This window comes from Chrysochloris asiatica, unplaced genomic scaffold, assembly GCF_000296735.1.
Source record: "Chrysochloris asiatica unplaced genomic scaffold, ChrAsi1.0 scaffold00340, whole genome shotgun sequence".
Lineage (NCBI taxonomy): Eukaryota > Metazoa > Chordata > Mammalia > Afrosoricida > Chrysochloridae > Chrysochloris > Chrysochloris asiatica.
The window spans coordinates 855279-872192 of NW_006408858.1; the positions used below are offsets into that span (position 1 = coordinate 855279).

General features: G+C 52.5%; 1 protein-coding gene across 1 annotated transcript; it reads left to right on the forward strand.

Annotated features, from left to right (window-relative positions):
- Positions 1-3550: 3550 nt before the first annotated feature.
- Positions 3551-16670, forward strand: AIFM3 (apoptosis-inducing factor, mitochondrion-associated, 3). Its single transcript, XM_006875807.1, has 20 exons — positions 3551-3622; positions 9575-9788; positions 9872-9981; positions 10140-10249; positions 10349-10393; positions 10606-10702; positions 10778-10890; positions 11139-11225; positions 11662-11753; positions 11832-11962; positions 12055-12170; positions 12270-12341; positions 12422-12485; positions 12842-12918; positions 12997-13114; positions 14867-14965; positions 15423-15498; positions 15892-15996; positions 16359-16379; positions 16603-16670. The coding sequence occupies exons 1-20, from the start codon at positions 3592-3594 to the stop codon at positions 16640-16642; spliced, it is 1818 nt and encodes a 605-aa protein (XP_006875869.1). The 5' UTR covers positions 3551-3591; the 3' UTR covers positions 16643-16670.
- Positions 16671-16914: the final 244 nt, after the last annotated feature.

Genomic DNA, 16914 nt, shown 5'->3' on the forward strand with positions numbered 1-16914 from the left:
AACTCCCGCCCCCTTGGTTAGTCACGTAATTAATAATCTTGAGTTTTGTTCCACATTTTCTCCTACTTTTATCCGGGATCCTCTAATATAATCAGGGCAGTTGGTAGTGGCAGCCGGGCACTGTTCTTCTGGTTTTACGAGTACAATTTGCAGAAGGTAATTTAAAAGGGGTTACAGCACTGGCCCTTTAGGATAAGCACTGGAATACTAACCATAAGGGTGGTGGTTCAAGCCCACCAGCTGCTCTGGAAAGTGCAACTTTCGTGTCCCTGGATACAAAAATGGGCTCAAACATAACAACGATTGTGAGAATGACATAGAACTGGATAGTGTTTCCTTCTGTTGTATGTAGATGAGGGCACCTAACAACAACACAGAATAGGCAATTTATGGAGTCATGAAGAATCGAGGTTACCAGGGATGGCAAAAAAGAGTAATGGAGGAGGTGTTTAATGGTTAGAGTTTCCACTTGGGGAGATTAAAAAAGAGATCTGGAAATAGATGGTGGTGGTGGTTACAGAACATTATGAATGTGCTTAACACCACGGGATTGTACACGTAAAAATGGTCAACTGGTAAATTTGATGTTATGAATATTTTACTACAATAACAACACAACACTCTGTAGAGGGAAAGACTGAACCAAGGTACCTATGGGTTGGTTGCACACGATTTGGCTTTTCGTTTTGGGGGTAGATTTCTCAAGAGTAATCCACACCGCCCATGGATGGTTCGGGGACTTAGGACAGAAAGAAAAGAAAAAGGAACCAGGTCCAGCGCATGCTCCAGCCTGGTGCCCCTGACCGTGGCGAGAACCCGCGAGAGCCCACACCACGCTCGGGGTCCCCATAATCAGATGGAGAGCCCCCAACTGCCTCCCCACACCCGCAACTCCCCTCGGACCCCGAGGCCAGATAGCGATCTTTTCCCAGCTCTATCTCTGCCAGGGCTCTGACGAGGCGGGGCTGGGCGCCGCGGGTTTCCAGACCGCAGTGCCGCCGCAGCGCCCGCCCCCTTCCCCGCGCCTCACGGAGCGGTTCCAGAGCAGCGGCCTGCGCTGAGTCCAGGTGAGCGCTCGCCCGAGAGACACTGACCCCAGGACCCGGATCCTCCGCCACCCAGCTCCGCTGCCGGCTTTCGACCCCCGGGACCGCGCACCCCTAAATAGCGCTCGTGATTGCTAGGCTCGGACTCCGGACTGGTGCGATGGGTTTGAGGGTGGACTTTCGGCGCTTGGATGGGGAAAGGGACGGAGACAAGTCGGGGTCGGGTCTGGAGAGCGTCACTTTCATGTTCCTGAGTGCCAACCCTACTTTGAGCCCGGGGTGGTCGAGGTCCCAGGACCTAGGGAGGACTGGAACAGATAGCGGTATGAAAGTCCATAGGTGGGAGAGTGCACAGGGGAAGGGACCGAGGAGCTCCGGGCCGAGGAAATCCGAACCTAGGGCCCCTAGAAGTCCCTGTGGACCAAAGTTATCAGAAGTCCCCAGGGCGGGAGTGAGAAGGGCCCCTGGCACTTTGTAGAGCATGGGATCAGAGAAACTGGAGACTGCGATCTGGGCAGAGGCTCCCCAGAGCCCCCAGAGGAGCTCTTGCTGAGGCTACCTACACCTGGAGCAGGACCATCAGATTCTCACTTTCTTTGGGAGGTGCAGAGAATTCACTACCTGCCTCCCAGGGTACTGAGGCTCCTGTGCATAGCTAACCACCACATACTGCTGTTAACCCTGGAGAGCAGTGGGCAAGAGGTAGAACTTGGGGCTTCTCCCACCATGTTCTGAGTTGGGCCTCCAAGCCTACTTGACCCACTGGAGGTGCCTGTCTTTCCAGCTCCAGGCCTGGGAAGGTTAAATCAAATAGGTCCCTGGAAAGGGTAGGAATAGCTGGACAGGCAGCTGATGCCTAGAGCAGATCTGAGCTTTCCTGGAAGCTGGGGCCCTGCAGATGAGGCCTGAGACCAGGCAGAAGAAGGTAGGGGTTGAGCCAGAGGGAAGCTAAGCTCTGTGGAGGAAGCCCTAAGGAGTGGGGAGGGGGTGCTGCCTGTGGTAATGTAGGAGGTGGCCAAGTTTTATAGACCCAGAGCTGGTGCCCAGTGGGGAAAAGAGCATGGATCTGCCCCAATAACTTCAGAGCCTATACTGGTACATCTGGGGAAGGTGATATAGGTAAAAGGCAGGATGGTTTCTCTCCAAGCTTTCCTTTCCTTTTTCTCTGCCCACTTGTTCTGAGGCACCACCTTCCCAGGGCTCTGCCTGGGATCTGGGCAAGACCAAGTGAGCCTCAGTCCCACTCAAATTAGATTTCAGAAAGCACCTCCAGGGCAAATAGGGAGGTCAGTGTGATAGGCTGTGAGGAGGTGAGTTGTAAACAAGGCCTTCATACCTTTGTCTTAGGCTTTACAAAGTCCACCTAAGAGCCCCTCCCCAGGTGGCCTGTGGGGGACTTCCTGGGCCTCTGCCTATATTAGAACTATGGAAAGAATGGAAGCGAGGATGGGAAGTCACCCAGATGCCCCTTGGCTCTCAGTTTTCCCATCTGCTCTTGGGCATGAGCTTAAATACAGGGCCTGGTGAATATTTGTGACAGGCCAGGGGTGTTGAGTGGGATCTCAAGGAAAGTGGGCACAGGCTATGGCCGAGTTCTGTGCCTGGCATCCTCTCTCCTATCCAATCAGGTCTTGACTGGCAGGCAGCTTTTGTTCCCCATTGAGCCTGGTTTCCTGGGGGACCAGTGGACGGACCCAGCTCCCCAGCCCTCTCTGGCCACAGCTCTCATCAGGAGGAGGGGCCACCTCCTGGACCCTGGCCCTTCCCGCCCCTGGCCTTTCCTTCCAAGACCCAGGCAGCAGCCTCAGTCCACTGCTGGGCTGGGATCAGGAGGCTTGGCAGACCTTGGAGGAGGTGGGTATCCAGGGTGTGCCAGCTGGTGGGAGGGGTATCAGCACTAAGGAGACCCAAACCACGCCCCCATTATAGGAAGGAGAAACTGAGAGCCAGAGGGCAGTGGCCTGCCTAAGGTGACCTGGGATTTGGCCCTAAGCATAGTGGCCTCCTGGGTAAATGGAGACTATGAGATCTCCCGGGCTCTGGGGTTTGGAGAGGGAAAGTCAAAGGACAACAGAAGGCAGAAAGCATGGGTTCTAGAAGGCACAGGGCTGGACAGGCCAAGGGCTCTCCTAGGAGCCAGCATAGCCCGTGCAAGGTCAGAGACATGACACGTGTGCATGCATATGTGCATATGTGTCATGTATGCATTGGCGTGCTGGTTTGCAGGACAGAGGCATGCAGCTGGGAAGTGGGGTTGCTGAGCCTGGAGAGCCAGTGTTTCTTTGGGATCTGCCTCCCCTACATAGAGCCTTTTTGGCTCCAAGTCTCCAGCAGTCTGTCTGGGTCTCTGTCTGCTGCACCCCCCTCAAAGCTTTCATCCTGATTCTGGTCCCTCCCTGCCCACTTCTCCCTGCAGGTCTGGGAGGCAACTCTAGCTGAGATGGCACCCCCAACATCTTGAAGGCTCCAAGGGGGTCCAGTCCCGGCCTGACAGCCCACCACCTGTGTACCTGCCCACCCTCCATCTCCTGGCCACTAGTCAGCCATGGGTGGCTGCTTCTCCAAGCCCAAGCCAGGTGCCTGTGGCCTTCCCTCCCTCCTCCCCCTTCTTCCTCTCCACCCCCTCTGGACTCTGCAGGACTCAAAGTAGGTCAAGCTAGCAGGAGAGTAGCTCAGAATGTTAATGCATCCATGGCAGGAGGGGGTGGGGGGGCCCTGGGTCTGTTCTCCTGTACCCGCTCAAGTGGGTCCCCTTCTTTGATTGGGAGCTTTGTGTGCTGATGGAGGGACTAACAGCTGGTATCTTCTTGGAAAGGGGAGAGGAGGGTTCACTCCTGTTGCTGGGCCAGGGAGGTGGCTGTGTTCCCCCAGGCCTGGAGGAGGAGGAGGGCTCTGGGATCCCCCTCAGTGACTCTGTGATTCAGGAACCTCAAGTTACCTTTTTACACCCCAGTTTCCCTGTCTATAAAATGGGCCTGAATTCTCGAGCTCCACCTCTTCCTGACGTCCTGTGTGACCTTAAGCCTTCAGCTTGGCCTCTCTGGGCAGATTTTTCCATTTGCACAGGAAATCATTCCCTGTGTGGCCCAGTGAGCTCCAGCTAAGGGTGGGGATGTCCTGAGCACTGGAGGCCAGGATCTGCTCTTGGCTGGAGACCTGTGTCTGGCAGACACTTCCTTGGCCCCCACTTTCCCCATCTCATGACAGGGCCAGGGCCAGGGCCAGGGACAGACATGTCATGGATGAGGACACTGAGGCTGGTCAAGGCCTCCCCACTTCCCTTTAGGGCCCCCACCTGATCCACCCCGCCCAACCAGCTCACCCCGGCTCCCTTTACCTGATACACATCGGGCTCCATTACCCTGGAACCTGTCAGCCTTTTTTCCTTTTCCTGGGTCTGAGGGAGAACCTAGTGGGCAGTGGGGGAGAAGAGGCACTGTGATGGCTGTGCCAAGCAGGGGCGCCCATCTACACATGCCCACTTTACTCAGTTCCTGAGCTGCACGCTGCTGGAACAGTGAGAGCCCAAGCCTGCTGCCCTCCTGCCTCTGTGTAACTGGGGCTAGGCTATCCACTGTTCCCACCCCAGCCTTCTCCCGGAGACTTAGACAGGAGGAGGCCTGCTGCTCCTGGCCAGGTGCCTGCAGAACTGATGGCCTGGTAGGTACCACCTGCAGCATCTTTTAAAGGACCTTACAGAGCTGGTCTGCCCGGGGACCCCAGGATTTCCAATAAGGGAGCTGGCCACTTTCATCTCCCCGTAGGTGGTGCTAACAACTCAGGTGCTTGAACCCAAACGCAATGCTGGCCCTTTGCATTTGTATGGCTTGGGCAGGTGATTTCACCTCTTGGAGCATGTTTCCTCCTGTGTACTATGGGACTAAGGAGCTCTGGTAGCATAGTGGTTACCAATTGGGCTGTTAACCTCAAGGTCAGCAGTTCAAAACTACCAGCCGTTCCATGGGAGAAAGATGAGGTTTTCTGCTCCCATAAAGATTTACAGCCTTGGAAACCCTGTGCAGGGTCACTATGAGTCAGAACTGACTCCATGGTACTTAACAACAACTATGGGACTGGTGATGGTTTTGTGCTTGGTAAGGCACCTGGTACACCAGCAGCCCTTGAGAAACTTCATCTTCACTTTTCTTGGGGCAGGCCTCCTGTGTGGGGCTGTGTGACACCCAGGCTGCGCAGACTCAGGATAGACATTAACAGTGTTTATGAAGAATGCCTAGTGGGCCAGGGCAAGCAGAAGGTTTGAATACAAATTCTTCACTTTCTAACCTGCTCAATTCAATCCTGTGGTTAAGAGCACATCACCACCTGAATGCCCTAACTGGAGCTCTAGCAGCTCCTTGGTTTTGATAGCAAGACCCCCAGGACAGTCCCTTGCTGAGCTCAGAGCTAGGAGGAAGTGAGTCTCTTGGCATCTGTCTTTTATTATTAAGTGCTGTCAAGCTGGTTCTGACTCATAGTGATCTTTTGTAGGGTTTCTAAGGAGTCCTGGTGTGGCGCTGTGAGTTCATGCACTGGACTGCAGGTTCACCAGCTGCTCTTTGGATATCCTATACAGCATTGCTATGGGTCGGAACCGACTCGATGGCACTGAACAGCAACAACAAAGGCGTGGCTGGTGGGCTTGAGTCACCTATCTTCTGGTTAGTGGTCCAATGTTTATCCTACAGTGCCACGCCAGGACTCCACCTGCCTTTCAGTCAATCGCAAAAGCTCACCAGTTGTAGTTGAGTTGATTGCGACTCATGTATGGCAGAGTAGAACTGCACTCCACGGAGTTTTCAGTGGCTGATTTTTTCAGGAGCTCTCCAGGCCATTCTTCCAAGGTGCCTCTGGGTGAACTTGAACTAAAAACCTTTGTTTAGTAGTCAATGCATGGAATGTTTCACCACCTAGGGTCTCCTATTAGGCTGCAAGGGCTATCTGCAGGCTTTCCCTCCTCTCCATAGCTGCCAGCAAGCTCAGAGTTAATGTTGATAAAACACTTCTGTCCAACTCCATCTACTGGAGCATCTACTCTGGGTTCACCAATATTATCTCCTCCAGCATTTCTGCATTGCCACAGAGGTTGGTGTAGTTTCCCCTGTTTTATAACAGAGGTATCTGAGGCTCAGAAGGCCTGAGACTGGGCCCAAGGATATGGGGCAGCTGGTTGGTCAGGTTCTTCCCTCCATGGCTCCTGATTTGATGGCTCCCTATAAGATTGCAGCTGTGAGTGCTGTGGAATCTTCCAGAAGAAAGTGGAAGATGAAAACAGCCTGGTGTGGCTGTTATTTGGGCCCCCGCCAGGCTGTTCCTGTGAGTTCCTTCTCCACAATTCACATAACCAGTATCAGCTGAGTCCAAAGTATTTTTATTTTTTCTTCAAACATTCTAAGATAGTTGCATAAAGTGTGGAGGACCAACACAACTGTGGGCTTTCGGGGCAGAGCCTCATTTCTGCCCACTGTGGTGTCTGGAACTGAGCTGGGGACTAGGATGAGAATTAGGGGGCTTAGCCAGGGTAGGGGTGACCATGTACGAACTGGGCAGTTGAGGAGTTCAGAAGGAAGAGGCAGGGGGGTGACTCAGCAGTCATGTTCTGGGAAAGTTGCCTCCTGCTGCTTGCCTGTGTCCATGCTGTGCCAGGCACTCAACTCCCTTCCTCCACCCTCCACCCTGCAGCAGCAACCTTGGGGGCTGGATTATCGCTGTTAAAAATTCTGTTTATTGTTCCCTCCTAATTAGAAAAATACCATAGGCACATTGTAGGGAATTTGGAAAATGCAGTCAAATAGAAAAAAATGCCAATCAGACTCCAGCTAACTCCTTCCAGAGTGAACTCCTGGGGATGCCAGGGTGGGGGTCTTCTGGAGGAAGGCTGTTGGGAGCCTTGTACTCTCACACATACGTACACAGACACATACATAGACACATGTTCATATACATAGACACATTGACATACAGAGTCATGAACATGCATAGACACACAAAGGTATACAGACACGTGTACATACATACAAATACACTTGTTTAAACATCCAGGGCCCCAGACTCCTACACACAAAGACACCAGATACCCAATGTTTGGCAAGTAATGAATGAATGATTCTTAAATTTGGTCAGAATAAGAAGTTGAAATAGTGTTGTGTCCATTTTTTTTTTTTTGTAAACTGCAAACCTACAGGAAATGTGTAAGACTAGGATATGAACTCTTGATCCTAGCACCTGATCCAGTTGACTCTCTTAACAGCGACATGTTAAGAGAACAACTCAGGTGGGAACTGACCCTTCTTTTCCCACCAGAGTTATTCTCTTAGCATGTCCATGTTTGTTGCTGTCCATTGGAGATTGTGACCCTTGGAGTCAGAGACAGGCTTCAGGGCATCAAGATTCTTTCCTCTGTGTGGATTTTAGACAGCTGGGAATTTGTTCTTGTTGTTAGGTGACATCGAGTCAGTTCCAACTCTTAGAGACCCCTAAGCACTACAGAACGGAACATGCCCATCCTGAGCCATCCTCACAATCATTGCTGGGCTTGAGCCCATTGTGGTAGCCACTGTGTCAGTCCATCTCATTGGGAGTCCTCCTCTTTTTCTCTGACCCTCTACTTTATCAAGCATGATGTCCTTCTCCAGGGACTGGTCCCTTCTGATCACATGTCCAAAGTGAGACCAAGTCTCACCATCCTCACTTCTGAGGAACTCTTTGGTTATACTTTTTTTTTTTTTAATTGTGAACTGAGTGATACTTTACATGGGAGAACTTCACACCATTGTTTCGTTGCAATAATCACAATCTCCTCCGTGCATCACCATTCAACAGTATTTGCTTTCATTTCCTCTGTTTTTTGGGGGGGAGGGGGGCAGGGAAGAGGTAGAGGGGATCTATACAAAGACATTCAGGAATATATAATAATTTAAACCACCAGAGGGCACATTCTGCAAGCCTACCTCCTGGCCTCCAGCACTCAGTCCGTCTCTTTCCATGAGTCTAGAGTCCTTAGCTGCTTCGTATCTCCATGTCCTCATCTCTGCCTCCATCTCTGGTGTCTCAGCTTCTCTGGATAGGATCCCACATTCCGCTTGTGCTCTTCTCCCTTGATGGCCCTAGGGTCCTCTGTTTCTGTACTGTAAGATTTTTTGTTACAAAACTTCTACCTTTACAATTGTGACAGTCACAATTAGTCATGATAACAACTACTTACTATAGAATCATAAGAATCTTATCCCCATCTCCTTTTACCAGACCCGTCTAGACAAGATGAAAACTATTCAATGGGGACTCTATCTTCCCCTGCACACTCTTAAACTAAACTCCCTCTTGAAACCTTGTAAGCCAGTCACTTCATGCTTTTCTCACCCCCTCATTTTAAGTAGCCAATGTCTAAGTTGTTTCGCTACACTTCTTGCAGGACAGATTTGTTAGTTCCTCTGGCAGTTTATGGTATATTTAATACCAACACCATGATTCAAAGACATGAATTGTTTTCTGGTGGTTGTTGTTGTTGTAAAGTGTCACAAGTTGATTCCGATTTATAGTGACTGACCCTGTATAGGGTTTCTGAGGAGCGGCTGGTAAGTTTGAGCCTTGTGATACAAACTGACCTTGCAGTCCAGTGCATTCATTATCCCACAGAGCCACACCAGGACTCCTTGTTTTCCAGTATTCTTTATTGATTATCCAGCTTTTACATGCATATAAGGTGATAGAAAATTCCATGGCTTTGGTCAGGTGACAACTTTGCTCTTTAACACTTTAAAGAGGTCTTTTGCATCAGATTTGGCCAATGTTATTTGATTTCTTGAATGTCATTTGATTTCTTGAATGCTTCTTCCATGAGCATTGATTGTGGATCCAAGTAAAATGAAATCCTTTACAACTTCCATCTTTTCTCAATCTGTCATGATATTACTTATTGGTCCAGTTGTGAGGATTTGTGTTTTCTTTACATCACAAACTGTACTGAAGGCTGTAGTCTTTTATCTTCATCAGTAAGTCCTCTTTATTTTTCAAGTGAGGTTGTGTTATCTGCATATCACAGGTGGTAATGAACCTTCCTCCAATTCTGATGCCATGTTCTTCTTATAGTCCAGTGACCGCGGAGTTGACTCTCACTCCTGGTGCCTTTATGCGCATTAGAGACGTGTGCTCCATAGGACTTTCAGTGGCAGATTGTTCAGGAGTAGATGGCCAGGTTTTTCTTCCAAAGTGCACCTCTGGGTAGACGCGTAGCAGCTGAGCATGTTCCCCCATTGGCCTCCCCACGGACTGAAGAGCATTGCTTTGTGTTTTCTCTCCTAATTGTGTTATTGGAAAGAAGATATGTATTTGGCCAGGAGCAGCTCAGTGTGCTATGCTCCCTCTGATGCTGCTTCTCAGTTCTCAGCTCTTTGGGGGATGTAGATGGTTTTCCAGAGAGGTCCTGAGTCAGGGCAGGACTGGTGCCCAGAGGAGGGGGTGGGACTCAACCTACTGGAGAAATAGGGGCCCAGCTGCCCTACTCAAGTGTCACCCTCCCACCCCCGACACAGTGGAGCTCAAGATCGAGGTGGTGCTACCTGAGAAGGAGCGGGCCAAGGAGGAGCTGTTGGCAAGTGCAAAGGGTAGCCCTCGGGCTTACCCAGGCAATGGCACTGCCCGCCACTTTCATGCTGAGGAGCACATGCCTGCCCCCCACCCCTACCCTGGCACTCAGGACTACATGGAGGCTGCAGTCTGCCACATTAAAGATCTGGAGAACAGCCAGTGAGTTCTAAGCTTGGGAGTGAGGGATGGAGGGATGTTCCCACCCCACCAGTGACCTGCCCTCCGAGTATATTCCTCTTCAGGATGCGTGAAGTAGAGCTGGGCTGGGGGAAGGTGCTGCTGGTGAAGGACAATGGCGAGTTCCACGCCCTGGGTCACAAGTGTCCGCACTATGGGGCACCCCTGGTGAAAGGTGAGTGTGGGACACCCTGAAGCAACACTGGGTCTCTAGTTGAGCCATGCCCTGACTCTGCCAGCCCCAGCCAGCTGTGCTCCAGGGTCTTCATCTATTAGTGGGGTCTCCTGAGCTATGGGGACATGGTGCCCTCACCCCAGTGCCATTCCTCCCAGGTGTGTTATCCCGAGGCCGGGTACGCTGTCCCTGGCATGGTGCCTGCTTCAACATCAGCACCGGAGACCTGGAGGACTTCCCAGGCCTCGATAGTCTGCCCAAGTTCCAGGTGGGGCCTGGGTGTACCCGGGGTGGAGGGTGGGGAGGAGAGGAAGGGGCATGGCTGGAGTGCTCCAAAGCCAGGTTCTGAGCTACACAGTCCTTGCAGGTGAAAATTGAAAAGGAGAAGGTGTATGTCCGAGCCAGCAAACAGGTATGGGCAGTGGCTCGGGATTCAGGCTCAAGGGAGAGACAGGGAGGGCAGCTTGGTCTAGGAACAGAGAGTGCAAAGTCCTTGTTGTGGGAGGTGGTTTGGGAGGGCTGTATGGTGGGGATAAGTCTAGGCAGCAGCTGGACCTGGAAGACCCGTAGTGGTTTAGCATGGCCCAGCTCCCAGCTCCCCCCAGCCCACTCCACCCCTCCCAGGCACTGCAGCTGCAGCGAAGGACGAAGATGATGGCCAAGTGTATCTCCCCAAGCGCCAGCCACAGCTGCAGCACCAATGTGCTCATTGTAGGCGCAGGTTGGTGATAGTATTTTGGGGGTGGGGCAAGGGTGAGATGAGACGTGGTTTCTGGCACATGGCTCCTCTCCTCAGGTGCAGCTGGCCTGGTGTGTGCTGAGACGCTTCGGCAGGAGGGATTCTCTGACCGAATTGTGCTGTGCACGCTGGACCGGCACCTCCCCTATGACCGACCTAAGCTCAGCAAGGTATGGGGCAGCCTGCCATCCCTCTATCCCAGTCCATTCCACTTGGCATCTTGCTTGGCTGCCCCTTGAGGGTCTGACTAGCTGCCTTCTCTGAGGTTCCTAGAAAGACCCGGGCCTTTTGAGTCCTATCTACCACCCCATGGGACCCCCAGCCCAACCCTAGACTCCCTGGTACCCCATGTTGGGTCCTTGGCTCAAAATGGAGCAGTGGCTGCCTGGCTCCATCTCACACTGGCTTGCTTCTGCAGTCCCTGGACACACAACCTGAGCAACTGACGCTGCGACCCAAGGAGTTCTTCCGCGCCTATGGCATTGAAGTGCTCACGGAAGCACAGGTTTATGGCCAAGGGTGGGGACCCTGAGTCCCAGGGGAAGGGTATGAACTGCATGGGCTCCTCAGAGGTGCTGGGAATACTTGACCCTCCATCCCAGGCCTGGAGGTGGTCTCGTTCTCCAGCTGTAGGGGTGGCGTTGAGCCTTCTTTTTCGGCACACTCTTAAGTCCTGCATGTGGTGAGATAGCTGATCTGCTCAGGGCTGGGATGGGAGAGTCTAAAGGCACTTAGGAGCATAGGGAAGGCTTTGAGGGGAAGCTGAACGAATGAAGAGGGCTTGGCAAGCAGAGCAGAGAGTAATGATAACCAGGACATTGGAACTGAAGCTAATGGGGGTGCTCAGAGGGTCTGGTTGGGCTCTGGGTGTAGCACCAGATGGACTGGGTAGTGTGATCAGATCTCTGACCAAGTCTATGTCCTATCTGGCCTGGATGCAGGTGGTGACTGTGGATGTGAAGAATAAGAAGGTGGTGTTCAAGGACGGCTTCAAGCTGGAATATAGCAAGCTGCTGCTGGCTCCAGGGAGCAGGTGGGGCCCCAGGCAAGCTGCTGGCCAAGTGGGGAGGGTTTGGGCATTGGGGAATCTTTAACCTGGCCAGTGTCTCAGCCCTAAGGCCCTGAGCTGCAAAGGCAAAGAGGTGGAAAATGTGTTTACCATCCGGACTCCAGAGGATGCCAATCGTGTGGTGAGGCTGGCCCGGGGCCGAAATGCTGTTGTCGTGGGAGCTGGCTTCCTGGGTGAGCGGTGGGGTAGGGTGTGTGGGGTGGCCTAATTGCCAGGGGAGGCACAATTGCCAGCTTGCTGCCCCTGCCCCTGCCCATGTTCCCAGGGATGGAAGTGGCCGCGTATCTGACTGAGAAAGCCCACTCAGTGTCTGTGGTGGAGCTGGAGGAGACCCCATTCAGGAGGTTCCTGGGAGAGCGTGTTGGTCGGGCCCTCATGAAGGTAAGTCTACCCTGCATCTGATCCCTGAGGTCCTGGGAGCACTGGCCAGCCCCAGGTCAGGCCCTCACTCACAGCCCACCTGCCCACCTGTCCCAACAGATGTTCGAGAATAACCGGGTGAAGTTCTACATGCAGACAGAGGTGTCAGAACTTCGGGCCCAGGAGGGAAAGGTGGGAGCCCCACTGCCGGCCTTCTGCCCTTCTCCTCTGTGCCCGGAGTTTGGCCCACCTGCTCACCTCCCTCTCCACAGCTGAAGGAGGTCGTGCTGAAGAGCAGCAAGGTCATTAGAGCAGACGTCTGTGTGGTGGGCATTGGTGAGTTGACGGGCAACACAGGGAGCAGAGCTAGCCACGCACAGTCTGAGCGACTTGACCCTTCACCTCCTGGAGCCTCGGTTTCCATATCTGTAAAATGGGGATTTGGAAAGACTAGTGGAGAACACGAATCTCAGGCCTGGCATGGAGATGCTCCCAACGACCACTGCCGACGAACACTTTGTGCTCTGCTCTAACTGGTTCCTGCTCCCATTTGGGCAGGACAAAACTGGAATGTGGTAGCGGTAGCTCAGGGACTGGGGGTCATGGTATGTCAAGCCCCACTAGGGGAATTTATGGAGCTTGAAATGGTAGGATCACCTAGAGTGTGGACACTGCAGCCTCTGTCCTGCTAGGTGCGGTGCCTGCCACGGGCTTCTTGAAACAGAGTGGCATCTGTCTGGACTCCCGAGGCTTCATCCCAGTCAACAAGGTGGGGCTAGGCTCTGACAGGTGGGGTGGGAGGTCCAGGCTGGAGCCTGCCACCCACGGAACCCTGCTCTCACTACAGATGATGCAGACCAGCGTTCCAGGTGTGTTCGCAGCTGGTGACGCTGTCACCTTTCCCCTGACCTGGAGAAACAACCGCAAAGTCAACATCCCACACTGGCAGATGGCACATGCCCAGGGTACGCAGGGTCTCAGCCTCCCCAGGGCTCACTGTGAGTCCTGGTCACTGTTGGCCATGGAAGGTTCTGTTCTTGGCTGTCCACCAGCCTCACCCATGTGATCTGGCCAGCCCTGCAACCCAAATCTGGGGGCCTTCCTCTAAACCAACCCCCAATTCAATGCTCTGTGAATTCCCAGTCCAGCCTGTCACTTATCCTTCCATCAGTCTTGCCTTCCCTTCTGATCAGCCTGTACTGTCACTCTAGGACTGTCCATCGTGGCCTGCAGTGGGGCTTCTGCCTCCCTTCAGCTACAACTAACTCGGTTGCTGTAGCAGACCCTTGGGAGGTGGTCATCTGGGCCTAGAAACCTGGGCTCAGTGGGGACAGGTGTTGCTGTCTGAGAACTAGCCTCCTCCTCACATTTGGTGGCCACCATGATGTGGCGCTATAGGATAGCACTGGCTAACTAACTGCAAGGTTGGTGCTTCAAACCCACCAACTGCTGTTAGTCAGAACCAACTTGACAGCATGTAACAACATGTTCCCATCTGAGTCTCTTAGTGCTGTTGTAACAAATACCACATGTGTTTCAAGAGCAGAAATGTCTTTTCTCACAGTTCAGGGCACCAGCTCTACGGGATGTACAGCTCTTTGTCAGCTCTGCAGGAAGGTCCTTGATTCAACTTCTCTCACCCCTGACAATGTCCCTCCATGTGGCATCTCTTTTCCTCAGTGTGTGCTCACTTCTGTGTCTCATCTCTTTTTATAACTTAGAAGTGATTATGGTTAAGGACCCACTGACAGTATTGAAGTTTATTAACATAAGAAAGAAAATCCTATTTCCAAGTTGAATTACAGTCACAGGTAGAGGGGTCAGGAATGCAGAGCATATTTTGGGGACACACAGTTTAATCTAGAACACCCCCAAGACCTCCCTATTCTGCACACTTAGTCTGGTCCCCTAAACTATGGGTGTAATCAAATTAGCTGCCTCCCTGTCTCATAACTAAGACCACCAGACCAGGAAAAGGGACTCTACCAGCATCCTGTTCCCCTTCCCTTTGTCTTCATTTTATTTAAGAATATGATGCAGGAAACCCTACCCCTGGTACTATTTTGTACCCAAGTCCAAATTCTAAAGGATTTGGCTCACCAGTCAAGTACAAGACAGCTTCAAAAAGTTTGTGGAAAAATTGAATGGATAATGGAATTCTTTTGATGAAAGTTTTGAAGCCCCGTCTTATAACAAGGGTTTTTACTGGGATGGCTTAGGAATTGGGCAGCCACCATGTTGGGTTTCTTTCTCAGCTTCCCTGGGCACTTCACACCTGCCGCTTCAGGCCAGTCCAAGTGGCCTGAAGCCCCAGAAGCGGCCCTTCCAGGCCCAGGGCACTATATCAAATACCCTAGAAGAATCTAGTTATTGAACCTTTGTGGCTTAAGCCTTGGGCTATTAACTGAAAGTTGGTGGTTCAAAGCCACCGGAGAAAGATGTGGCAGTCTGCTCCGTAAAGACTTATAGGTTTGGAAACCTGTGGGGGCAGTTCTACTCTGTCTTACAGGGTCCATGTGAGTCAGAATTCACTAGATGGCATCAAGTAGCTTTGCCCTAGGTATCCATTCTTTACCAATCAACTACAATAGTGGACAGCATTGGCTCCACAAGGATGGCCTCTTCACCTCAGGGATAGGGGGCAGGCGAGGAGGCCCTTAAGGACAGCGGTGAGAATGGTGACAGAGTCGGAGCTCTCACAAGTCTGGGTCCTGCAGGACGGGTGGCTGCCCAGAACATGCTTGCACAGGAGGCAGAGATCAACACGGTGCCCTACCTCTGGACTGCCATGTTCGGCAAGAGCCTGCGCTATGCAGGTAACCATGGACAGCGGGGTGAGAGACTGAGGATGGGGGCTGGGCTAGGCTGGGGAAGGGTTTGTGGAGTGCATAGGCGGCCGAAAGGTGGGGAGTGGAACTGTGGACATCCTTGGGGCAGGGATGTGGCTGCACTAGGAGTAAACCAATCAAAACCAAATCCACTGCCATCTTGTGGATTTCAACTCTAAACGACCCTATATAGGGTTTCCAATGCTGTAAATCTTTATGGAAGTAGAAAGTCTCATCTTTCTCCCAGAGCTGGTGAGTTTGAACCGTTGATTTGAACCTGCGATCATCCTACAGTGCCCTATAGGGTTCTGCACTAGGAACAAGCAGCTAGAAACTCCATGGGGGTGGGTTTAGATAATTACCCAAGAACATGGGGGGCTTATTAGGAAGGAGATAGGAGGGCCCAGGGCTTGAATTCTATCTCTTCCGCATTTGGCCCATACAGGTTATGGAGAAGGATTTGATGATGTCATCATTCAGGGAGACCTGGAGGAACTGAAGTTTGTGGCTTTTTACACCAAGTGAGAGCTGGGAAGTGGGTGTGGGCAAGTGAGGGGGAGGTAGGGTGGGGGATGGTAGGGCTGGTCTGGGAGGAGACTGTTTGGCAGATGGAGGCGGACAAAGCCATAGAGTGAAGACAGGTGAGAAAGAGCACAAGATGGCACATTTCTGCCCTTTGAGGTGGGTGTTGAGGAAAGGTACAAAGGTAGGGAGGGGTGATTCAGGGACTGGAGCCCAGCCCTGAGCAGCAGGTGCAATGCAGGGAGAGCTGGGGGCTTAGGACACTGTCGCTGTCCCTCTAGTGAGATGGGCAAGCCCCCTTCCTATCCCAGGTAGACAGCAACATGTCAAGGTCCTCTGAGGAAGGGACCTCTGCCAGGCTGTCCTCAGGCTGGGCCACCTTCTTCCCTCAGAGGTGACGAGGTGATTGCTGTGGCCAGCATGAACTACGACCCCATTGTGTCCAGGGTGGCTGAGGTGCTGGCCTCAGGTCGAGCCATCCGGAAGCGGGAAGTGGAGTGAGTGTGGGGAGTGAGGTCTGGGGAGGGGGACTGAGAACAGAGGGGGCCTAAAGTATACCCCCTTTAGCCCCAGGATGCCATAGAGTATGGGCTACAATTTGGAAGTGGGCTAGTCTACGTGCTCAAGGGAGGTAGTCAAGGAGGTTGTGTTAGGGGCAGGGGTGTCAAGCTTGACTTCTTGGGCAGTCATTACTTGCAGAGCCTTCTGGGACTGAGGAGAGCCTGGAAGCCACTGCCAGGCAGGGGTCTGGGGCCCAAGGGTCAGAGAGGGGGAGGTCACAGATGGGAGCAATGGAGGGTTATTGACTGAAATGCTTTCTACCTGGCTTTCTCTGTCTCTCCATCTTGCCCTTGCGAAGGCTTTTTGTGCTGCACAGCAAGTACGTTTATTTTCTCTGTCCTTCTTGTTGACTGTTCTGTCATTTACTCACTGCAGCCCAAAGCCTCCACTAGTGTATCCCTCTGCCCAAGTACAATCCCTCTGGCATCAGAGCTGACAAGGAGCTGGTGGCATCCTGAGCTAGCTGCTTGTAGTGCCCAGAGGGGGGGTCCTTTGCGCTCTTCTTTATTCTGCTCTGACTCCTCCTTCCCTCATTCCTGCAGGACTGGTGACATGTCCTGGCTCAAGGGGAAAGGATTCTGAGCTCATAAAAAGCGGACCTGGACAGGCAGGTTGGGGCCTCAGGGACAGAGGCCAAGTTCCTGGGGGGCAGGTGCCAACCTCCAATTTTCCAGGATCCCCCAGGGCCTAATCTGACCCTCCTCAGTGCTACTCTTTGGAGAGGTATCAGCTTCAAGAAGAGGATGCTTGGCTGACGCAGATGACTGGCATTGGTGTCCCTGCTGTTTCCTTTTGGGAACTGGCCCCAGTAGAACCCTGCATCCTCTTAGACATCATCTTAAAATTAAAATGTA